The sequence below is a fragment of the Antechinus flavipes genome, chromosome 2 (assembly GCF_016432865.1).
Source record: "Antechinus flavipes isolate AdamAnt ecotype Samford, QLD, Australia chromosome 2, AdamAnt_v2, whole genome shotgun sequence".
Classification (NCBI taxonomy): domain Eukaryota; kingdom Metazoa; phylum Chordata; class Mammalia; order Dasyuromorphia; family Dasyuridae; genus Antechinus; species Antechinus flavipes.
The window spans coordinates 160,980,706-161,007,011 of NC_067399.1; the positions used below are offsets into that span (position 1 = coordinate 160,980,706).

The following is a 26,306-nucleotide window of genomic DNA, read 5'->3' on the forward strand; positions in this document are numbered from 1 at the left end:
TATTGGATTTTAACAAAGGGCCTTTTTGTTTTATTTTCATGACATTTCTCTAGTAGCATCAGTCTCTAAGAAACAGTTGGAACTTGTGGCCAAATATTCTTTGATCCCAGCTGTCACTTCCTAGAGTATCCCAAATTTGTTCTGTTAGAAAATAGCCAGTGAAAAGCTGACCCCATGATGCTAGCTTGAGCTCTCTCTTTACATAACTCCTTCTATACATATGGCACTATGCTTTGCCTGTCTTTCTAAAGAAGAAATTTGGGTTTTCTGGGAGGGAGGGGTTAAAGATTTTTTTTTAATATTTTACTTCAGTTGAAGACCCCAGAATTCCAGTAAGCTTCTGCTGGGTGGAACTGTTGTATTTCATTTTTATCTTCCCAAACTCTAGGTTGGGGTGGCCAAGGAGAAGGGGAGTGGGAGACGAAAGAGTGTTAAACCTAATAATTACTTTATAAATGTTTGTTTGAATTTGAATTTAGTTAACTCAGTTTATTAAGTTGTGATCTTAAATGGTTCATAAAATTTTTTTAGCACTTTAATTTTTCCACTTATCCCTGCTATGGCCTTTATGTCTTGATATTCCATAGTAGTTATTTATTTCAGAGGAAATGCTACAAACAGTACAGAATTTTATAAGCCATTTAGTCCAGTCCATAGATGAATTAATTAATTAATAAAATCAGCAAGTATTAACTAAGCACTTAGTATGTCCCAAGCACCATGAAGGAAAAAAACAGTCTCTGACCTCAAAGAGCTCACATGCAGAATAGCCAAAATGAAAGATGGCCCCAGAGTTGAAAGATGGGAACATGGTGAGGTTTGGAGGGAATGATAATGAGTTCTTTTTTATTCATGTTGAGTTACATATGCTTGTGGGACATTTAGTTTGAGACATCCAAAAGGCATTTGGTAATATGAGACTAAAAAATCAAGAGAATGAATGGGACTGGATATAGGGTAGAGCCCCATGAGAATTAAGGAGATCACCAAGGGAAAAACAGAGCAGACCTCTTAACCTGAGGTCTGTTAACTTGTTATTTAAAAATAATTTGATAACCAGCAGTTAAATACAGTTGGTTTCTTTTGTATACCATATCTATTTTAAAACATTATTCTGAGAAGGGTTCCAGCGGCTTCTTCAGACTACTGTGACACCGAAAAGGTAAAGAATCTCAGCCATTCCATTTCTAATAGACGTGATAGAGAGAGCCATCTACATTCAGAGAGAGTACTATGGAAACTGAATATGTATCACAACATAGGATTTTCATTTTTGTTGTTGTTGTTTGCTTGCTTGCTTGTTTTTTTTTTTTTTAACCCCTTTTAATCTGATTTTTCTTGTGCAGCACGATAAAAGTAGAAATATGTTTGTTTAGAAAAATGGCATATGTTGAACCTATATTCGATTTATTACTTAGGGAAGGGGAGGTTGGGAAGGAAGGAGAAAAATTTGGAATAAAAAAAACTATATGTATTTTGAAAAATAAAAGCCTATTTTTATAAAAGAAAAAATAAAAAAGTAAATAGTTACTAAAAAAAAAAAAAAAGAGAATCTCAGTCATAGAGGAAAAAGAGAAGAGGACTCTCCCTGAGGGTAAGAGCTAATTTTTCTCGTGTCATATTCCTAAGCACAATCTCTGTCACATAGTCAGCTCTTGATAAATTTTTGTTGACTGGCCAACCCTTTGTTCTGCCCTCTGAGCAGAACAACTAAAGGATCCTCCTAAGAGGAGCAGTAATTTTAATTTTCAAGTTTGAAGCATTGTTTAGTTGTATGCAACTCTGTCTTCCAATGTATATCCATCTTTCCTTTATAATTATTTTAATACCGAGAGAAGGCAGGGAAAATCCTAGCGGAGTCTGCTGTTCCATTAACTTATGATGACAAATAGTGCTATATGTTGAAAGTACTCATTTGCAAAGCTCAACCAGATTTAATTCTATTGTGACGTAAGACTGAAAATGAAAACTTAACAATGTGTCCAGGGCAAAAGGAGGGATTTAAATAATTTTATAAATAAGCTACTGCACATGATTTTTGTAAGAATACATTGAACATGAAAGAATAACAAAAGCTTAAATTTACAATTCATTTTACTTCAAAAACAATGTTTGGTATACATCTTTGTATAAAAACTTGTCAGTTACTGTCTTCTTTTCAAGTTCCCTTCCATTGTCTTTGGCCATACATTCTGTGTGTGTGTATGTGTATTTTTTATTACTATGCCACAGTTTTTTGGTTCTGCTCGCTTCACTTTGCTTTATTTCTTGAACTTACTTATAGTTCTTTGTTATTTGTTGTTCTTAATTATGTTACATCAACTTATATCCACATATCATCCCAACTATCCATCAAATTGTTTGACATTTAGATTGTGGCAAAGTCTGCTTTTCATTCATAATTAAAAAAAAAAAATGATGGTCTTAGTTCAGTGGATTATTTCTTATGACCAGGGCTTTAAGTTTTCTTGGGAAGTATGGGAAAAGAATAGTAGGGAAAAAATTTAATGTAATTCTGCATTTGAATGAAGTAGGATAAACTGTTGCTATGAATTATAAATTTGCATTAAAAAATATCCTTTCTAAATTTCTTCCTCACAGGTAATGTATCTTAGCATCCTCTTCTTTTTTTGGAGGGAAAAGCAGGGAAGAGTCTGTGTTTATTTTATTTATGTAGAGAGTTCCCTGAAAACCCTTCAATTTAAGAGTTCTACTTTAAAAAATTTAACAAGAACTAATGTTTTTAGCTGTCTGTGAAATTTGGAGGTTAAGAGACATGGACTTACTAGGGTCCCACTTCCAGCATATCAGAATAGAAGGGATGTCCCTCCTTAGTATCTTTCTAGTAGCTTTTGTTTATATAATGGAATAAAATTAAAGGCAAATTTTCTAAGCTTTGCTTTGCTGCAAAAGGTTTATGTGTTGTAAATTGGGAAAATAAACAGAACTCTGTAATGTTCTACAATAGACTCAGTGTGTTCACTGAAAAGAGTACCAGTTCTCCAAACAGAGAATCTACATTAAAATTCTGTCTTGGCTTTTTAATAGCTATATGATTATGGACAAGCCACTTGCTTTCCTGAAACATCATTTTTTCTTATCTGTTAAAAGAATTGGACTCATTAGCCTCAAAACTCTTTCTCTATATCTAGGATTGCAACTCCCTGGGCTTCAGTTTCTCCAGCTCAGGAAAATGAGGCTTTGCACTAAATAGCCTCTAAGAGCTCTGATCTTTCTGACTTTTGCACCTGTGGAACTCAAGTCCTGGTGCCTTAACTTTCTTGGAACTTCTTTGTGGGGATGTGAGTGTACCACCAAAGCTTATTAGAAAAAAATTAGTTTATTTCTAATGGCTTAATCATTGATAGCTCATGAGATAATGCATGTAAAGTACTTTGCAAATTTTAAATGAATGTCAATAAATTATTATTAACAATATTATTGTTATTACATTAGATTCATGGTATTATGACTTGTAAGGATACTTTCTAACTCTGTGATTCTATTATTTTTTGGATAAAACAAAGGGAAAGATTTTGGAGTACTTTTAAATTTAAGGGGGATTCTCATTTCTATCACACTCTGATAAGTTAATGGATCTTGATTTTCTTTTTCATAGCTGAAAATAAAGGTACTTTAAGAGTTCCTTCTTAAAAATTTCATAAGTTTTTCTTAAAGAGTGTCATATGACAGCCTTTGAAAACAGACCAGTAAGAAGGTCAAAACCATCTTCCCCATCGTCTTTTCCACTGTCCTATTCATTTGTTTATTCTCAGGATGAGCAATCCATTAGTTTGATTTTCTGGTTTCTGACTTGCATGCTTTATTTCTAGAAAGGTCAATTTAGAACGTTATGGAATATTATTGTTCTGTAAGGAACGACCAGCAGGATGAATACAGAGAGGACTGGCGAGACTTACATGAACTGATGCTGAGTGAAATGAGCAGAACCAGGAGATCATTATATACCTCAACAGCGATACTGTTTGAGGATGTATTCTGATGGAAGTGGATCTCTTCAATAAAGAGAGCTAATTCAGTTTCAATTGATCAAAGATGGACAGAAGCAACTACACCCAAAGAAAGAACACTGGGAAATGAATATAAACTGCTTGCATTTATGTTTTTCCTCCCAGGTTATTTATACCTTCTGAATCCAATTCTCCCTGTGCAACAAGAAAACTGTTTGGTTCTGCACACATATATTGTATCTAGGATATACTGCAACCCATTCAACATGTAAAGGACTCTTGCCATCTCGGGGAAGGGGTGGAGGGAGGGAGGGGTAAAATCGGAACAGAAATGAATGCAAGGGATAATGCTGTAAAAATTACCCTGGCATGCGTTCTATCAATAAAAAATTATTTAAAAATAAATAAATAAATAAAATAAAATAAAATAAAAAGAAAGGTCAATTTAAGATAATCTTGTTTCATCATTATTATCTAGGGAACTCTTGATAGGAATCATGTTGTCAGTGGCATCATGGACAGAGTTCCAAAATCATTTGGAAACATAAATGCTGACTGTTTTTTCTCTCTCCAGAATGCATTTGCAGTTATTATAATTGGGAATGAAGGATTGATTAGACTCATAGGTTACAGTATATATAGAGAAAAGCATATCTGCAGCTTCAGCAGACTTAGAAAGCATGTGTTGAAAACGTATTCCAAAGGCTTTGAGATAAATTGGTCAGCTCTTCTTCTCTTCTCTTTTATTAGAGATTAGTAGCTTTTATAATGTACAATGCAATTGGATTTTGTTTTGTTTTGTAAAAACATAAGACTATTTTGATGTACTAAAAATAATATAGTATTGATACATTTAAAAGCTTCTGAAAATCACTGGTCCCCAAATCACTTTTATTTTGACAATTCTTTTGTGTTGAAGTTTGGATATTAGATCTGTTGCTTAGAAATGAATTTAAAAAAAAAAATTTTTTTTGAGCCAACGTATCCATGCAGTGAGTGCTATTATAACATAGTGGTCCATATAGGAAAAATACTTAAGATTCCTTAAAAATAGTGATGTGTTGCTCTAATGAAAACAAATTTATTGTATTTGTGAAATAGTTTTAGTTCTTATTCACATAGCAGAAATATTTGATTCCATATTGAAAATGGTTGAGTCCTTCCTTCAGCAGTTACCTGTCATTCCTATTCCCAGCTGTTGACCATTGCATAGACATTATTACAGCCATCTCACAGACCATCAGAATGTAGCTAGCACACAAATACAGAATCTTAGGATGTAGAAAGTTTAATTGTGGTATCTTCCTCATGCCTCTACTGGATTCAGCCTCTCTTTTACTTTACAATTCACTATAAAGTCGGGCTCAGTTTCTGTTTTATGCCTTGACTTTTTGCACCCTAGGAATACAATAACAAGCAGTGTATTCACCATATTGAATTTTTATCATTTGAAGAAAAATTGGATAGATACTGAACAAAACCATGGAGTGAGTGTTCAACATAATTGCTCATATGTAATTGGTGAAAGTTTATGCCCTAAAGTGATGATATTGGTTTTACTAATGTCTTGCCAATGAAACTGCCCTCTGTGCTACCTCAGGGAACAGGTAATACTTAACTTAGACCTTGTTTGGGAGCATTATTTGAAGTGCTTTGCCCATCTTAAGAGTACTACATGACTGCCATGTAGTATTACTACTTTTACTACAACTATTACTACTGCTACTGTGATGACTTTTAACAATGATGGAATCAGAATATTATCACTGAAAAGAACTTTAGTGTTTATGTGATTTATGTTCTCATTTTATATATTAGGAACTTGGGACCTTAAAGAGTAATTGAAATTTTTTTAAAACTACAAAATAATTAAATAATGTTTTCCCAATTATACGTAAAGACAATTTTTTAAAAATTTGAATTCCAGAATTTCTCCATTCATTCCTAAGATAGAAGGCAATTTGATATAGGTTATATAGATTGGAACATGTAAGTGTATTTCCATATTAGTCTGTTGTGAAAGAGAAAGCAGACCAAAAGAAAAAAGAATTTTTAAAAAATTAAGAAAGTAAAAAGTAGTATGCTTTAATCTGCATTTATATGCTTTTTCTGGAGGTGGATAGCATTTTTCTTCATGAGTTCTTTGGAATTGTCTTTAATCATTATATTGTTGAGAATCATTAAATCACTCACTGTTGATCATCATAGAATATTGCCATTACTTTGGGTAATATGCTACTCCTGATTCTGCTCACTTCACTCTGTGTCAATTCATGCAAGTCTTTCCAGTTTTTTTTATCCTGTTTGTCATTTCTTATAGCACATGATTTCTTTTAGATCACACATTTGGTTGTAGCTTCTTGTAATAGAAAGAGGCTCTCAATTTTGGTAGTACTTTTTTCACAGTTCCATTGAAAAAACGTTCTGCCAACTTAGGGAAAGGTGATATGTTACCTATTTTTGAGTTGCAGGAAGTATAGATGGGTCTACACTGTAAATCTAGGTAGTGACATTTAGCATTTTAGTCTTCCTTGGCTATTAGATGCTGTTGTTGCTATTCTGAATAGTATTTTGAACATCTTTGCTTTAGTAGTATGTCTTCCAAATGTACCTTAAAGATTTTCTAAGTTTTGGGTTCAAACTCTATTTTTTAATAAAGAGAAATGATGTAGACATTGTTCTGAGTTTGCTTTCTTTACTTCTTTTTTTTTTAACTTAGTCTGAAGCTAGCACTAGTGAGAACTTAAGGGGAGGGAGGGCTTAGAACTTTGCGTCTCATCTCTAAATTAAGCTTTTTTGTGTGTATGTGTTTGACAGGTTAAAGAAAGTCAAGCCGTGATGGATATCTATGACCCCCAGACCTTGGGAGTTATGGTGTTTGGTGGATTCATGGTCATTTCAGCCATTGGAATCTTCTTGGTATCTACATTCTCCATGAAGGAGACATCCTATGAAGAAGCCCTAGCCAATCAGCGTAAGGAAATGGCAAAAAATCACCATCAGAAAGTGGAAAAGAAAAAGAAGGAGAAACCTGTGGAGAAGAAGGGACGGGCAAAGAAAAAGGAAGAGAAACCCAATGGGAAAATACCTGAACCAGAATTGTTTCCCAATGTAACTGTCATCTCCAAAGACCCCATTCCTGAGAGAGGTGTGGTGGTGGCTCCTATTGTGCTAGAACCTGTCAAGTCTTCAAAATCTCAATCGGCATTAGCAACAGTACCACCACCAAAAGCAACAGTGGGGCAACCAACCAAAGGAGTAGCACCCTCACCACCACCATCAACAAAAGGAGCATCATCTCCAACAAAAGGAGCTGCAGCAGCCCAGCCAAACAAAGGAGCAGCAGCAGCAATACCACCATCAACAAAAGGAGCAGCAGCAGCACAGCCAGCTAAAGGAGCAGCAGCAGTGCAACCAAACAAAGGAGCAGCAGCAGTGCAACCAAACAAAGGAGCAGCAGCAGCACAGTCAGCTAAAGGAGGAGGAGCAGCAGCACAGTCAGCTAAAGGAGGAACAACAGCAGCACAGCCAGCTAAAGGAGGAGCTGCAGCAGCACAGCCAGCTAAAGGAGGAGCTGCAGCAGCACAGCCAGCTAAAGGAGGAGCTGCAGCAGCACAACCAACTAAAGGAGGAGCAGCAGCAGCACAACCAACTAAAGGAGGAGCAGCAGCAGCACAACCAACTAAAGGAGGAGCAGCAGCAGCACAACCAACTAAAGGAGGAGCAGCAGCAGCACAACCAACTAAAGGAGGAGCAGCAGCAGCACAACCAACTAAAGGAGGAGCAGCAGCAGCACAACCAACTAAAGGAGGAGCAGCAGCAGCACAACCAACTAAAGGAGGAGCAGCAGTGCAGCCAACAAAAGGAGGAGCAGTAGCAGTGCAACCAAACAAAGGAGCACAACCATCAAAAGGAGCAGCAGCACAACCAACCAAAGGAGCAGCAGCACAACCAACCAAAGCAGTGCCACCACAAACAAAAGGAGCAGCAGTATCACCAGGAAAATCTGTAGCTGTGGCGGTGGCCCCATCTTCCTCAGTAGAACATGAGGCAACAGCAACACCATTAGGGAAGCGAGCAGCAAAGGCAGCTCGGGCAGCAGCAGCCCAGGCTGCAGCAGCCACCCAGGCAGCTGCAGTTCAGGCAGTACCAGTAGCGTCAGCATCTTCAGTGGGGCAAGGGGCACCCGCGCCATTGGGAAAGCGGGCAGCAAAGGCAGCTCGGGCAGCAGCGGCAGCAGGAGCAGCAGCAGAGGCAGCAGTGCAGGCAGTACCAGTGTCACCAGGAGAGCAAGGAGCAGCAGTATCAGCACCATTAGGGAAACGGGCAGCAAAGGCAGCTCGGGCAGCAGCGGCGGCGGCAGCGGCAGCGGTAGCTGCTGCAGAGACAGCAGTTCAGGCAGTACCAGTAGTGCCAGAATCACTAGTGGGACAAGAGGCAGGGGTATCAGCACCACTGGGGAAGCGGGCAGCGAAGGCTGCTCGGGCGGCAGCGGCAGCGGCAGCAGCAGCCCAGGCAGCAGCAGCAGAAGCAGCAGTGCAGCTAGTACCAGCCTCACCAGTAGGGCAAGGAGCAGCAGCACCAGTGGCATCTGGAGGACGGGCTGCAGCAAGGGCAGCTCGGGCAGCTGCAGCAGCACATGTAGCAGCGAAAACAGCTTCTGCCCAGGCAGTACCAGTGGTGCCAACATCACCAGTAGGGCAAGGGACTCCACCAGCACCAGCCTCAGGGGCTCGGGCAGCATCGAAGGCAGCTCGAGCAGCAGCAGCAGCAACGCAAGCAGTGCCAGTAGCGCCAGTAGCAGCTGTGGTAGCAAGTACCCCTGCATCCCTGCAAGGGCAACCTGCTTCATCCCCTAAGGAAAAGAGGAAGAAGGAGAAGAAGGTGGCAAAGGTGGAGCCAGCACCCAACCCTGTTGTGAGTTCCATACATGTCCTTTCCTCCAAGTCCTCAGTGCTTGAAGCTGCTCCCAAAGAGGTCCCCGTGGTTGCTGTTCCTCCTGTTGGCACAAAGACTAGCACCCCTACTACCAACTTAGCCCATGGCAAAAAGACAGAAGTAATTGTCAACCATGAGGAGCCAAAGAATGAAGCCCCATCAAAGAAGAAATCTTCCAAGAAAAAGAGTGAGCCAAGTAAGCCTCTGATTTCTTTATCAGACTGGATTAATAAATTGTCCTAGTGAGTAGAGAGGATGTCTTCTAGGTTTTCCATTCACTTTGGCTTTTATAAAAGCCCTAGTCAAATGATGAGCATTAGTAGTGTTAAGTTTTCTAACTTTTAATGTTGAAAATACATAATCCCTCAAATGGTGTTTGATTATAGATTTACTTGTTGGGGGTTGGAGAGGTGAAGTACTTTTAAGTTTTTAAAGAGAAAGTGCAGACTTATTTGGTAAGTTTTTTAACTAATAATTTGGTGGGAGGGAAGAGAGTAGTAAAAAGACTATTTGTTCTTTTGTTGTATTTTTATAGAGAGATATGTCTATAGTGTTCTTGTTTCAGATTCTCTTAAGTTGATTCCATAACTACTTTATTTAAAGTATTTTGACAGCCATTGTGTTTTGTTTGAAATGAAATTCTTATAAGGAATATGAAATGTTTGGAAAAGTAGCCTGTGGTTTAGGGCTTCTTTGTCAGCTAAGTTTACTTGATACTTGTTCCTGCTTGATTTATGTTCACAGCTTCCTTTTTTGAGGTTTTCAGCATCATAGCAGACACCATTACATTTCATTTATACTATTGGATCTATTTGCATTGTGGATCAAAATTGTAGATTTGCAGAGTTGAAAAGGACCTCAGGTCAGCCTAACCCCCTAACCAAAGAGTAAGCACTGTCTAGTGTTATAGACAAATCCATCTTCTGCTTGAAGACTTTAGGAGTGACAGAATTTAGGTAGCCCATATTGATTTTTGGATATCTCAAAATTTAGCCAATATTTTTCTCTCTATAGCTTCTGCCCAGTGTTCAATATTTTCTTCTAAGGTTAGTCTGGCACTTCTTCTCCATGATACCCCTTCAGATCTAATAATAAATTATTTTGTCTCTGCAGATCTTGTTTTTCAGACTTAATATCTTCAGTTTCTTCAACCAGTACTTTAGATACTCAATATATATCCTTTCTCTATATGACTAACTTTTTATCTTTAGCTTATATCTGTTTTCTTTTGGGATCTTGATTCTATTAATAAGTGTATTAATTAACCTTCTCAGTTTCATATCCTGTATAGACGTGATGAACAGGTTATAGATGATTTCATCCAAATCATAGATTAAAGCTCTGCAATGAGTTTAAAAATGAATGACAGGGGACTCCAAAGCCTTCTGCTATTCAAGACTCCTTCTCAGTTAAGTAAGAAGTGAAATCCTTTATAGAGAATGGAAAGAGGTGGATGCTATGAGGAGTGAAGAATATATTTTAGAATAACCTTTAGGGAGGAATAAACAATTGATCTGTTGCAGGGAGAGCCCAGTTGAGATTGAAAAACCTGAAATGTAACCAGTCAACACAGCACGTTCAACTCCATTCAAGAGTTTGTGAATATGAGTGGAGGAAGTGGATAGTGTAAATAATTTATCTTCCTTTTCCCCATAGTATAGCCATCCCTTCCCCGTTGTTGTCTATCTTTTATCACATTTTAGATCATATTGGGCTTTGGCTTTCTAAACACTATTCTTGTGATGATCTTGCCATGCATTTGTATATATGTTCTTTCAAAATTCAGGTTTGTCAGTATATACATATAATGTCTCTGTTTAGCTACACTGGTCTTTTTAGTCTGTTTCTTCTCTCCCTCCAGCCCCCATTTTTTCCTCATCCAAATCTATTGTGACTCTGTTGTCAGAATTTTGTCGTTAAGGTCCTCCCATCCCTCCCAAACAAGCTTCTTTTTAGATTTCTTGAGTCACAGGTTCTTAAGTGTTTCCTCTTGTTTGCAACCCCTGTCCTCATACTAGAGGACTTCAGCAAAAATATCTATACTGCCCCAAATGCCGTGACCTCACAACTCTTCAGCTTAATTATTTCCCATGACCTATTCCTCCACCCTACTTAGATACACAGAGGAGAGGTCCAGACCTTTGATCCTGCCATCACGTAGAAGTGTTTCCTGAATTTCAGAGTTCATCAACTCATAGATTCCTTTTTCTGATCATAATCTTTGTCATTTCATTTTACCTTCTCTCTAGCAACTCCTAATTTGCTCTTTAGCCTTATTATGGCCTTTAATACTTCAATCCCTTAGTTCTCTCCTATGTCTCTATTTGATAAATTCTCATCCTTCCTCTGTCTTGATGACTTGGCCAAGCAGTTTATTTCTAAACTTTTCATTTTTCTTTTTGTCCTCTTACCCTTTTATTGTATTGTTGACCTTGCTCTGTCAAACCTCATTTTCGGATTATCCCCACCTTTGGATTATCCCCATCTTCAGATTATCCCTTTGTTACTATTCTCATGTTGCTAAATAAAGTCCGAGAAAATCACTAGTGTCTACAGCATTTGATACAGATTTATGTTTTGTATTCCCAATTGAGTCCTTACTGCAGCAAAGCAGTCTTTTTATATCTCCCTTCTCACTATCCCATTCTCCACAGTGATTTTTTTCTAAACTTTTTCATCCCTCCTCAGACTTATATAGTTTCCCCTCACCTTCTCAGCTGAGAACTTTGTCTCATATTTCGTTTCCCCTCACCTTCTCAGCTGAGAACTTTGTCTCATATTTCATTGGGAAAAAAAGAGCCCTTTGCTAAGAGCTCACTTTTATTCTCTCTTTTTCCTCTCAAATCACTTACTGTCTTATCCATCACCCATTTTACATGAAGAGATGGCCCTTCTCTTTAACCAAGGTAGATTCCTTCAGCAGGCACAAGTGATCCTTTCCCTTCTCTAGCAGACTGCTCCCTCCTATATTCTATTCTCTTACTAGTCTTCAGTTTTCTTCCCTGTCTCCTAACTGCTTCCTTACTGCCTACAAGTATATCTATACTACAAACACTTCATTTTCAAAAATCCCTCACTTGATTTATCTATTCCTTATAACTATCCTTACTTTTTGTCTCTCCTGAGGCAATTGGGGTTAAGTGATTTGCCCAGGGTCACATAGCTAGGAAGTATTAAGTGTCTCAGGCCAGATTTTGAACTCAGATCTTCCTGACTTCAGGCTGGTGCTCTATCCATTGTGCCACCTAGCTGCCCCTTTCCTTCCTTAAAAAAATTTTTTTTAATTTAATTTTTTATTTTCAATTCCAAATTTTCTTCTTCTCTTCTGCCCTTTCCCTACCCATTGAGAAGCAAGAAATATGCGTTTTATGCATATAAAGTCATGCAAAACATGTTTGTACTTTAGCTATATTGTGAAAGAAAAAAAAGGCAAAAAAAAAAAAAAAGGAAATATACATCAGTCTGCAGTTAGAGTTCATCAGTTCTCTCTGGAGATCTCTCCTCTTTTTTTGTGACTCAGCTCTTTGAGAAGGCTATCTATAGTCAGTGTGTCTACTTCCTTTCCTCTTATTCTCTTAACTCTTTACAGTCTGGCTTCCGACCTCCTCATTCAAATTAAAGGTCATTCTCCAAAGTTACCAATGATCTTTTGATTGTCAGCTGGACTTTTCTAAAGCCTCATCTTCTAAAACCTCATCCTTGCTGCAGCCTTTGACACTCTCTTTTCTTTAATGCTCTCTTCTCTCTAGGTTTTCGTGACACTGCTCTCTCCTGGTACTCCTCCTACCTGTCTGACTGCTCCTTCTCAGTCTTCTTTGCTGAATCTTCATCCTGGTCACTTCCACTAACTGTGAGTGTCTCCCAAGACTCTGTCCTGGGTCCTCTCTTCTCCCTGTGTACTGGTGCACTTGGTGATCTAATCAGATCCCATGTATTCAATTTATCATCCCTGTGCTGATATTTTTACAGCCCTCACCTCTCTTGACCTCTAATCTCACATTAAAATGTTCATGAGACATCCATTAGCTATGTTGATTGGATGTCCCATTGACATCTTAAACACTTAAAAAAGTGAACTTCTTAGCCACCCCTCCTACTGAAGCCCTCTCCCTTTCCTGTCTTTTCTTGTAGTGTACAGGTTACTACCCTGTGCTCATTTCCCTGGGCTGAAAGCCTGAGGTGCCATTCTCTGCTCCTCACTATATTATTTTCCATATCTAGTCTGTTGTCTCCTCTGACACTTTCACTACCATAGAGTGGATTTTTTTTCACCTCATTCCTGGTATATTGCAATGGTTCTGCCTCAAGCTCTTCCTAGTCCAGTCTATGCTCCATTCAACTGTCAAATTGATCTTAAAGCACAGTTCTGACTGTCATTCCCCATCTAGTCAACTCTACTGGCTCTTTATTAACTCGAAGATCAAATAAAAAATTCTTTGGCTTTGAAAACCCTTCACAGTTTGGTCCCTTTCTACCTTTTCATTATTCTCAGACCTATTCCCCTCTCATTTCTCTTTGATCCACCAACACTGACTTCCTCACTTTTTCTTGTACAAGACACTCCATCTAAAGACTTATGCATTTTCACTGGCTTGGAACACTTTTGTTCTTCATCTCTGCTTCTTTCAAGTCCCAGCTAAATTCGATATTGTCTTCTACAAGAATTCTTTTGGTATCTCTAGTAATGCAAATGCTTGCTTTCTGTGACTTCCTCCAGCTTATCCTCCATATAAGTTCTTTTAGGGGGATATCTTTTTTTGGTCTCTTTTTGTGTCCTAGTACTTAGCACGATGCCTACAACATTGAGAGTACTTAACAAATGCTTGTTCACTTAACCTGATTTATTTGTAAGGAGAAGCTTTGTAATTTGGATGTGGAACTTGTATATTTTCTCCAGCTGGATTCTTGTCTTTTGCCAATCATCACCATGATTTTCCTTCTATTTTTCTTAATAATCCTCATTCAAATCTTTATGTTCAGATTTTGGATCATCCATAGGAATACTTATTGTTCAGTGTGTTCCCCTGTCTCTTCATTCATTGCTATGTCTTTTTCCATTAATTTCATTTCATTAAATATCACTGATAACAGTAAAGTTTTTAGAGCCTTCATTTTCCTGCTGTCTTCATATGGTCTCTGATGATATTTTCTTAGGGGGTTCCCTGTTATATTTCAAATTCATGCCTTTGTAAGATGGCATTCCTTCCTATTGTTTATATCAAGTCATCCTCTATAATTGTTAGTTGGGAAGTGTGAGAACTGACTCCTAGGTTCAGTGACAGATATCATTGCTCTTAGTAGTATCTTCAGATAAAGAATTTGAGAAACACCTTTTTCTGAAGAAGATAATAATACATTTTCTTTGGGAAGACCTTTGTTTACATTCTTTATCTTTGAAGTTCAGCTGTCCTTTCCTTCTTGGCAGTTTGAGGGTATTTTTTTTTATTTTTAATTTTTTTTCTTGTCTTTTATTACTCCTTCCTGCTGGGGAATGTTTTGCGTGATGGATTCATGTTTAATGTTTGTGGCAGAAGCCGCAACATGATCCAACCTTCACATTCCTGTCAAAGGAGAGAATTTTGCAGCTTTTCCCAGGCAAACTGCAGGCTTAGGAGCCCTTGTACTACCTTCTAGTCTCCCAAAGTAGACATTAGTAATTAGTAAGTCCCTGCCAATGCCCTATTTAAGCTGCAGCTTCAGATGGCAGAAGTCTTTTGGTATCCCCTCCATAAAAATTCTAGATTCCTTCCCTCCCTCCATTTGCCTTCTTCTGGTACCCTTTTGCTTTGTACCCCAAACTCCTAGACTTCCTAGTTTCTTCTCTTGCCTGTCATCTCTTACTCTCCCCTTCTCCCAAATGTGGGGCAAGCCATTCTTAGAAGTGTTTTGAGTGCCTGCTATTTTCCTTTGCTTGGTTCATTTTAACCCTTTGCCTGTAAAAAAAAGCTCTATGAACATAATAAACTTTCAGCTATCTCCTGTTGCAGGAAACATCTGAGTGAGATCATCCTGTGCTTTTTTTTTTCTTCTTTCCTTAACAGAAGTCTTTTCCCAACAGAGAATGAATTTCACAGGAGTTAAGCAAGGGAAGTTTCTGAGTCAGATCTTCCTAGTGCATCTAATGATTTTTTCTGACATTACTTTCCAAGACATCAGATAGGCCCACATTCAAATGTAAATACAGTAATCCCTTCAGGTTCACAGCAGGGTTATGTTCCTGGAAAACAACATGAATATAAAATCCATGAATATAGATACTAAAAGTGTATGAGGAAAACGAGTCTTAAGACCGAACACATGTCAGAACTGGTAGCTAGCAGTAGTCTCACATCTGTTTTTGCAACCTAAAGATCAGATTTGCATTTATGAGAACTGCATTTATAAGCTTTACATTTTGTATGGTTAAAAAAAATCTCCACAGAACTTCATCACCTTCCCTATAAAAAGTAAATGACTTTATTTTAAATATTTGTTTTGGAGTAAATTTTTAATGTTCTCATCTTTGAAAAATGTCTCTAGCCTTCTTGGAGAATGATGTTTTGTTTTGAGGCTGCTGTTATGAGCACAGTAGTGTAGCCCTTGTTGTGTGACCTTTGAAATTTGATTATTCTGTTTTTACTTGTTTTATGTATATACTGCCCTTTAATTCACTTAACTTGGTGGCATCTATAAAATATCACTACCACCAAAACAAACATACATAGCTTATTGAAATCCTGGCTGTCTGATCTGAGTATGGATAAGTATATTCTTCCTCTTCTGAACTCCTAGAGGTTTCTAATGTATTGTCTTATATGATAGCTATTGGTATATTATATATAACTAGTAACTGTAATGGCTATAGTCCATATACCATATACGGTTATCTTGTAATTATATTTTTAGACAGTTTTATATAATTATGTATAAATTAGAAAGAAATTCACTCTTGTGGTATAGAGGAATTGTTTTTATATGAAAAGAGAAATGATTTAAAGGTAAAAAACTTAAGAGAAAGATACATAAATGCTTCTCTGGATGGAGAATTGTAAAGAATACAACAAGGTGGGGGTAGTTCCTTGGATTTGTCTTACTTGAATAGCTCTGGGATGTCCTTGTTGTGGGTTTTATCCATTTGTGTAGTTGGCACTTTATCCTTACCTTCTTACTCTGTGCCCTTCTTCTTTACTATATCCATAAGGTCTCCTCGAAAATTTATCCAGTGCATTAGATGGCTTCCACTTGAAAACTTTATGCTATAGGCATTTTACTACAGCACATGGACCATCCATTTGTTATCCTAGTGGAATAATATCCCAGATATAGTCTTTCTGGGGGAAAAGGGAAGACTGCTTTCTCCTTATATTGCACAGGAGGGAAATGCACTGGTTACAGGCTCAATCCCAAAGCTTTGATACTCCATTTCTAAACTGAGTTGATTCATTCCTTAGACAGTCTGATGACCTTCCTTCTTTCAGAATCTCCGTATTAGTGCTCACCTTAGTGTAGACACTGAATCAGCTTAGCCTACTGCAGTTCAAGAGATGCAACTGACTCAGCCTCCCCAGCACCCGTGACTATACTTGTGCACCTCTGTGTACCCAGATCTCTTTCATCCTTAGATCCTTACTATATCTTATCATTCTCCTTAGATGTTTTATCAGGATTCATTCCTTATTCTTTTTTAACCTGTCAGCTGCATGACACTGTTGTTCACCATGTCTTCCTGCATATTATCTCTTCTGGGTTTTTGTGACACTGCTTACTCGTAGGTTCTTCTCCTTGTCTGACTACTACTATTGCTTTCTCCCCCTTTCTGGATCATTTTCCTTGTTACACCCACTAACTTTGGTTTTTACCGTAAGGTTCTTTCCTAGACCCTCCTCTCTTTTTCCATCATACATTCTTACTTGGTGACCTCATTACCTTCCAAAGTTCAGTTGTCCTCTCTATGGAAATGAACCAGATCTCTTCATTTAGATCCAGTCTTTTCCTGAATTTCAGTTCCATTTTACCCACTGCCTATTGGATATTTCTGATTGGATGTTCCTGAGGATGTCTGAAACTCAAGTCGAAAGCAGGACTTTTCGTTATTCCCTAGCCTGTCCCTCTTCAGAACTTTCCTATTACTGTCAGTGGTATCACCATCCTTTCAATCCTGTTTATCATATTGGATTTTCTCTTCTCACTAGTCATGTTCAGTGAATTGCTGAATCTTATAGTTTCTATTTCCATAACATTTCTTGCTTAGGTCTGCTGTTCATTTGTATAAATCACCCTCCTACTCTAGTTTAGACCCTCTTCATCTTTTACGTAGACTTTTTTTTTTTTTTAAATAATGTAGTCTTTTATATGACCTTTCTTCTTCTAGGCTCTCCCTGTAGCAGTGATTTTCCTAAAGTGTAGGTCTGATCATTTCACTCCCTCTAGTCAGTAAACTCTAGTGGCCTTCTCTTACCTCTAAGAGATATCAAGTATGAACTTCTCTATTTAACATTTAAAGCTCTTTACTATCTTCACTCTAAAGTCAAGCCATATTGGCAGCCTTCACTCTAAAGTCAAGCCATATTGGCAGCCTGCTTGGTCTTCTCTCACACATGACCCTGTATCCCTTCTATGCCTTAACATTGTCTGCTCCTTATTTTTGAAATGTTCTTTCCTTACTTTTCCTTTTTGGAATCCCTGATTTCCTTCAGGATTCAGCTCAAGTTCTGACGTGTTTCCAAACTACTCTCTTCTTCTTCCCTCTCGCCTCTCCTTCCAATCTCCTAAGAGCCTTTCCTTCTAAAGTTACTTTTAATTTGCTTAGTATATATCTATATATGTAACATCTCCCCGTTAGACTTTAATCTTGAAGGCAGGGACTACTTTGGTTTTGCTTGGCTTGTAACATAAGTGCCTGGCACATAGTAGACACTAAATAAACCTTTGTTGACCATTGTTCTTTAGTCTTCTTGGGTGACTAGCCCCTCTTTTCTGATATCATATATTTTGTGAATGATATCTCTCATATTATTTCTTCCATATAGGTCATTATTTTAATTATTTTCCATCCTATATTCAACCACCGTGTCTTTCTCCATTGCTTTTCATATCCTCCTTAACTTTGATTCTTAAGAGGCTGTAATCTTTTAAGATTTGTATCATATAGCAACACTAGGAGAATATTTGAATTGAAAAGATGAGCTTTAATGTTGAAAATTCAGTATCATTTAAAGCACTATAGTTTCCCAAATGCATTCCAGAGTGGGCAAATCCAGCCCATTCTTTCCCACCATTTTAATTAATTGTGGTCATTCTGTGGTTTCTATATGTATATATAGTATGTGTGACAAAATATACATGGTGTGTGTGTGTGTGTGTGTGTGTGTGTGTGTGTATGTATGTATATATGTGTATGTGTGTGTGTGTATATATATATATATACACACACACACACACACACACACACACACACATACACATACATACATATGCATTCTTAATAGACTGACCTTCCAAGTACATTCATAGTTTGAATATTTTTCGTTTATTTAATTATTTCTGTAAATAATATTAGAACAGTTCTTTTTTAAGTTATTATAGTATAGTTATCAAATTCTATTGTTTGATTGATTTAGCATGTTAACTACAAGGAAGCGTCTGGAAAAACACTGTAATTTAAAGAGAATCCCTTTTTCCTTCCTAAGACATTTTCCTTGATAGTTATGAGTGCTTTTGTCAAGGATTACTTTCATTGATGTTTAGCAGTAAGACTCATCAAGCTTTTTGTAGACTTGTTTTTAGCTTGTTTTATAAGGTAGTACTTCTTTTAGTCTTCCATCTCTGGGTGTTTTTTTTTTTTTTTAATAAACAAATAGAGTTGTATTGTAAGTTGGTGTTGCCCTTGACAACCATCTCTACACTTGACAACGAGATAACATGCTTGCTAACTGTAGTGGTTTTTTGGATCTTTTAGCCTCCTCATTATCCTGATGGTTTTATATCTGTTAAACATTTGCAGGAAACAGTTATACTCTTATCATTTTCTATTCCTCACTTTAGATAAGTCGGGTTAAAATTGTCTTTTTCTCATTGTTATCTTTCTGATTTGTTGCTAATTTTGACCTTTACTCAATTTGTATCTCTTATAATTCCCACTATTCACTTCCTGTCTGTAGCCAGTTTAATTTTTTGAGATCACAGAATCACAGAGTGGGATATCTGAACAAGAATCCTCTCTACAAACATAGCTGAGTTATCCAGTCTTTGCTTTAATGTTTGCTAACATGTCTTATCTTTCATTTCTTACTGAAGAACATTTTCAAAGGCATGAGTCAGTGAGCCTTTGGTCACTTTTCATTTCTTAAATTTGAACTGTATTTTCCAACTTTCTTTTCCCCATCTTTCCTTGTGACTACCTTGTTGAGTTTAAAGTCACAGAGTAGCAAAACATATGGAGTGTTCGGGGCAGCGGGGGGGAGGGGGAGGGAGGGGGGTAAGAGGGTCCTTTCAAGTTGTTGATAGGATTTGCTTTCTTTTTCCTTTGCAGATACTGTATAAAAAATAGTTATTTTCATGATACTGTTGAACTCATTAAGAACTCTGTGATAACAGTGATAAACTATACCTTGAAAAATGATGTTACCTACAGGTGCAAAATGACAGAAGTTAAATCTATTTCCTTTCTTTGTATATCCAAGGTGAACCTATGAATGTCTTCCCATTAAGCCTGTAGTTTTTTGTCTTTTGGTTTCATTTATTTCAAGAATATCAGTAGTGGTATGGTTCATTTCTTATATTTGGTTGATTTGTTGGAAATCAATAACAAAAATCTCTTTGCTAAGTTAATAAATGATTTTAAAATGGTTAATTCTTAGAATTCCATGCTCCCTTTCTTTTTGCTCTTTGATTGTTATTTCAGAAGTGGAAGAAGGTTTCATGACATGAAGGCCTCAAATTCTTTGTTTGTTTAATGAATTTTCACATCCAAGAATTCATCCAGTGGTCAATTCATTTTAATCACCATTTCTATATTTCCTGGAGTAGACAAATAAAAATGAAATAGTCTGTGCTCTCAAAGAGCTTACCTTCCACTGTACTTACACATAGATAATAAATATAAGATAGATTTTTAAAAAATAATGTAAAGTGGGCAGGGTATAGTGGTAAAATACCTAACAACTGGTGCTTCCAGGAGGTGCCTTGTAGGAAATATCACTTGGGATTGATGAAATCTTAAATTTAATTATAAAAGAACTTGGGCACTTGAGTACTCCCTCATTTTAAATATGAGGAAACTGAAGCATAGAATTAAAATGATTTTCTCAGCATTTGAATTTGAACTCAGAACTTCTTTGTGTCAATCCCAGCACTATGTCCCCTATACCAAAGATATCCAATTCACAGCCCACAATAATCCCAAGTTTGGCTCACAGAACCAGATTAAAATGTAATTGTGAAATATTTAATAAAATAAACAAAAGTACAATAAAAACAAATAATCTGAATATGTGATTTTCTAAGTCAACATGTGCCCATTATGGGCACATGTGTATCAGGGATCCTGATGTATGCTTTAGTAATTCTAATTTCCATTTGAATTTGACACCATTGCCTTACATTACATTGCCTCATTAAGAAAGTAATTGGAAATCTATAAAACAGAATGACTTTATAAGTAAGTAGAGAGGTAAAATTCTAAAATTTTGAAGCTATAATGGGGTAGAGAAAGGCTTTCCCCCATCCCACTTTCATTTTTGTTTTTGGAGAAGAGAATTTTGCTAAAGTACAAATACATATAAAACTTATTTTTTAAATGAATGAACAAACCTTTAATAAGTGCTTGCTATGTGGGTTAGAGACACTGCTCTAATAAGATTATATACCCAAGCCACGGTATGAAGTTTTATGGAGAATAAAAAGGTGAGTAAAAATCTGGGCTTTTAGAACTTACAGTCTAGTAGAGGTAAAATAGTACCAGATCATGAAGGGGATTGAATTTTGCTCAGCTGCTCATAGAGAGGTTTCACAGGTTTGGAGCTAAGCAGTGACATGATGAGGTGTCTGCCTAAACAGAAAAGATAAATCTAGCAAGGGGGACCTGGAGTGAGAGGAGAAGGAGTGGAGATGTAAAGATGACAGTGTAGGCTGTTTACTTTGTCTATTGATAGCTGACATTTACCTAGTACTTTAAAATTTTCAAAGAGTTTTATATGTCTTCTTTTGCCATAGTCAGGAGGAATAGAGAAGAGATGGATAGGAGAAAGATTTAATTTAAACCATTTTAGTAAGTGCTTACAGTGTGCAAGTCACTGCTTTGTTAACATCTTTCTTTGAGGGTTCCCACTAAAGGCAGAATTTCCATTTGGATGGAATGTGAATTATAGATAAAGTAAATCTTGTAAACTTGGCTTTAGGTGAATCAATAAGGGTGGATCGCAACTGCTATGTGGGTTAGAGACACTGCTCTAATAAGATTATATACCCAAACCACGGTATGAAGTTTTATGGAGAATAAAAAGGTGAGTAAAACAAAATCTGGGCTTTTAGAACTTACAGTCTAGTAGAGGTAAAATAGTACCAGATCATGAAGGGGTTTGAATTTTGCTCAGCTGCTCACCTGCTTCACAGGTGGAAGTGGAATTTGGGTCTGGTGGGTGGAAAGTAAAACTTCTTTATCCCTGTTCCCCTTGCTTCTCCATGAATCAAAATTTTCCATGATAATTTTTGTGCAGAATAACAGAATAAAATAATAAAATAAGAACTCCATAAGAAATTCAACTCTTCAACTTTTATCAATAATCTGAATTATCCACCATTCTTTTCCCTACCTCTTAGTTTCATGACAATCATTTCTCAGTTTGAGTTCTGTACAGATCATTGTCTTTCTTTGCTAGCCTTTGCCTATTTTTCTTTTCTTTCTTTTTTTTTTTTTAAAGCATTCAGCTTCATTGATGCTTAAATATTATGGAGACTGAACTGGAGGCTAATATATGTGATGAGGGACTCACTTATATAATGATTTAAGCTTTGCAGAGCTCTTAACACTGGAAGGTAGGTGCTATTGGTATACTTATTTTTGAGGTAATGAAACTGAGGCTGAAAGAGTGAGGTGGGATTTGACCCTCCAGTTCACCAAGTCCAGTGCTCTGCCTGCTATGATGTTATCAAACTCAAATAGAAACTGAGCCACCAAACTATAAATAAGGGATCCTTACTATCACAAATTGACTGAGAATACAACCCTATTTAAGTTCTATTGTATTTTTATTTCTTTTGTTAAATATTTTTCAATTACATTTTAAACTGGTTCCAGAAGCCTTATTTTTTTTTAAAGCATTTTATAAATGATAAAGCTCTATATAAATGTGAGTTGCTGTCATTTACAATACTACTGATAAAATTACTACTATTATAATTATTAATTAATGATTGAATTGTCTATTTGGGTTGTTTTAGTCATACCTTGAGCAAGTATAGAATTTACTCTCAAAATCAAATAAAACTACAAAATGGAAATAGCAAATTTTTAATGACCCATAATTATTGTTATGCTGCAGACTGGTAATTAGGTACCAGTGGTAAGCATTTCCCAATAATGACTGTAATTTGTTTTGTTTTAGGATAACCAATGGTTTTTTGCTCTTCTCATTTTGTTAATTCTTCATTATCAATAATCAGTGCCAGAGTCTGGTCCATAATTTTCCCTCATTACTCACACATATATTTATTTCCTGATACTTAAGCCTTTATAAGACGAAGGTCTGGGATATGGCTCCCAACGGGAATTTTCTATGTTCTTTCCCCCCATTCCCTCTCAATCTGATGAAGTCCTTGAATTGCTTATCTAGTTATGGTATCCTAGGTGCCAGAGTACTAAGGATTTAGTACTTTGTACAAGAAATTTATAGAGAGCATGCCTGAGGGAGAGACTGCATAACAAAAGAGGAGGAACTTAAATTGGAAGATGAGGATGGCACTTGAGGAGGTGCTGGGTAGAGTGAGGATCCATAGAGTATAGGAATATGATGTGATTTGTTCTGAAAACAAATTGTTTGAAGTTCCTAATGAGAACAGTGACAAACAAAACTCTATGTCAGTGTGTTTGCTGCTGATGGTTTATTTTTATCTGAATCTGTGATTTTGCTGGTTTAGAAACCAGTGTAGACTTGCAGCTGTTCCTAGCCATAGATAGTTTTAGAGAGCCATTTGAGGCATTGCAGTGTAACAAGTGTGTGAAAGGAACATCAACCCAGGGCTTTCTGACAGAGGTTTGTTCTCTTTCTTTCCATTGAACCACACTATCTTTCTGAGGATACATCTTTATATTTCTGTACCTCTCTACAATCCATATTTATGCTAAATGTCTCAGAAATCTTAATGCAAGTTTTAAGTTATTAACGCTTAAAATGTCACTAAGGATTTTGAGGACATTTATTTAATGTTATGGTTTATGAATTTTTAACTAGGTTATTTCTGTTGATTAATTTCTTGGCTATTTTTTCTGCTTGTTTAATGTTAGTTTATTTTATTTTTGTTCTGAATAAATATCGTGCTTATTGGTACTCAGAATTTTTAAGTGAATATAATGTTCACTTTTCCCAAGTTTGCCTCCATATATCGTTTCTATCAGCATTATGCCTTTATTGTTCTCTGTTTTGGAAATGTTGTAAAGTTATAGGAAAGCAAGTTGTAATTACTCCCCTCATTATTTAGATGCTATTGGTGTAAATTAGAAACCAAAGCCTGACAAGAAAGAATTCCTTGTTGTTAGCATCAAAATTGAATGCCTAGAGACTTAAAATTATAGTTAAAATGGGGTTAACTGATCAAGAGTAAACAGGATCCAGCTTTTAACTTGCATTAACTGGACAAATTTTACAGTCTCTAGTTGTCTGAGGTTTATTAGGAACTTAAGGAAATATCTGCCTTTCCTAGGAAAGCTTATTGTTTTGCTAATTGTTCTATAATTCCTATTCCTTGGTTCTAAAATTCACGCATACATGGCAATATAGATATGTGGATAGTCAAATTTTCTAGTACCTGTTAGCCTAATACAGAGTGTAGGCACAGAATATAGTAGATGTCCAAAACATATAATAGGATCGTAGCAAGAAGGGACCTTAGCTCCTCTGACCCAATCCCTTATTTCAGAGTTGAGAAAACTGAGGCCCAAGTATATTAAGTGAGTTGTCCATCTCTAACTTGTCTATAAAAATAGACAAGTTGAAGGCACCTCTATTTTTTAGTCACCCACTCCTCATTCTTCCTTATTCACATGCATAGTTACTTGCCAAATCTTGCCATTTCTACCTTTAGAACATCTCTCTCATCTCTCTCCTCACTTCTCATGCTACCACTAATTAAGTTAGGGACTTCATCACCTCTTGTATAAGTTGCAGTGGCCCCCAATTAGTTTTCTAGTCAAGTCTCTTCTTATTCCAGTCCATGTTCTAACAAGTAGCTGAAGTGATTTTTCTTAAGGATATTACCATGTTACTCCTCTATTCAATCAGTTCTAGTTCCTTATTGCTTCCATATTAGCTTTTAAAACCCTTCATTCACAAACTAGTCCCATAATTTGGTCTGATTATACATTAATTCTTTTTGCACCTTACAATCCAAATAAATAAATTGGCTTTACTCTGTTCTTTGCACAGAAATCTAATTGCCTTTGAACATGATATCCTCTATGTTACTGAGATATTTCCTCGTCATCATTGCTTTAAAGAACCTTCTTCTGTCTTCAATACTCATCTGAAGCACCACTATTTTACATGAAACATTTTCTCATTCCTCAAGTGCTACTACTCCGCCCCTCTAATTACTTTGTGAGTTTATCCTTTGAAAAAGATATTTTCAATGTCTTTTAAATCTATATCCATCTATCTATGTATCTGCTTATTTACTCAGAATTCACTTACATACGTATATTGTTGTTCCCATCTAGAATAAAATTTTACATTTAAGGGGAGTATATTTGCTAAATAATAACATGTAAAGAATATTCCGTGAGACTTTAGCATTAGCTGAGATAGACACAATTCTTCTAGTCTGGAAAGTGTCTTGATTCACAGAGCAGTCATCTCAGAACCTCCAGCTATTTATGAGCAGGGATTTGTGAAGCTGTGTCAATGGCTTGAGCCTTAATCCTCTGGACTAATGAGGTCTTGAGGACAATTTCATTGTTCTTCCAGTCAGGAGGGACAATTTGATCTTCTATCTTTGTGTTATCCTCAGTAGATATGCCACATATATTTTAAGCACTTAATAAATGTTAGTTGATTGATTGTCCAGAATGACAGGTTATAACTATCAGAGAGGAAGAATTTAAATCCTGAGCCAGGGCCTTTTCCATTGTACCACACTGTCAAAGGGAAACAGAAACCGAGTGACACATAAATATGAAAAACCAATAAGTCTAGTGGCATGCCCAATTCATTGATGTCTTTTCTATTTTATTCATGTAACTATTTAGAGATATAAAATTTTCCCTAAAAACTGTGTTGGCTGCATCCCAAAGGTTTTGGTATGTTGTCTCATTATGGTTATTCTCAGATAAAATTATTGTTTCTATGATTTGTTGTTTAACCCACTCATTCTTTAGAATGAGGTTTATTTATTTCCAATTGGTTTTTAATCTATCTTTCCCTGGCCCCTTATTGAATGTAATTTTTATTGCATCGTGATCTGAAAAGGAAGCATTTACTATTTCTGCCTTTCTGCATTTGTTTGTGAGGTTTTTATGCCCTAATACATGGCCAGTTTTTGTAGAGGTGTCATACTGCTGAGGAACAAGAAACTAGGGAGGTTAATAGAATCTTAGAAAACTTAAATTCTATTAACCTCCCTAGTTTCATGTTTACTTTATACTTAGATTTATCTAATTCTGAGAGGGGAAGATTGAGGTTCCCCCACTAATATAATTTTGCTGTCTATTTCTTCCTATAATTGGCTTAATATCTTCTCTAAGAATCTGGATGCTCTATTTGATGTATACATTTAGTACCACTTCATTGTCTGTGGTACCTTTTAGTAAGATGTTTCCTTTCTTATCTCTTTTAATTAGATCTATTTTTGCTTTTGCTTTATCTGTGGTCAGAATTGCTACCCCTGCTTTTTTTTTTTTTTTTTGCTTCAACTGTAGAACAATAAATTTTGCTCTTACCCTTTTATCCTTACTCTGTATTTCTCTCTCTGTTTCAAATGTGTTTCTTGTAAACATATTGTAGAATTCTAGTTTTTGATCCATTCTGCTATCTGGTTCTGTTTTATGGGAGAGTTCATCCCATCGATGGTCACAGTTATGATTACCAATTATGTATTTTCCTCCATCCTGTTTTCTCCTTTCTACATATTTTGTTCACTTTTTTTATTTTGTCACGTCTCTACTTGGTATTTTGGTTCTTTGCTGCCCTCCGCCTGCCCTCTCTTCTC

The 26,306-nt window shown here is 36.6% G+C and overlaps 1 protein-coding gene across 3 annotated transcripts in view; it reads left to right on the plus strand.

The window, feature by feature from the left end:
* RRBP1 (ribosome binding protein 1) overlaps positions 1-26,306 on the plus strand; it is a 121,956-nt gene that overhangs the window by 15,800 nt on the left and 79,850 nt on the right. For all 3 annotated transcript variants that reach the window (XM_051975884.1, XM_051975885.1, XM_051975886.1), the window contains exon 2: positions 6,789-9,105. In XM_051975884.1, coding sequence (XP_051831844.1) covers positions 6,810-9,105 — 2,296 coding nt within the window. In that variant the 5' untranslated portion in view covers positions 6,789-6,809. The remainder of the gene's footprint in view (positions 1-6,788; positions 9,106-26,306) is intronic.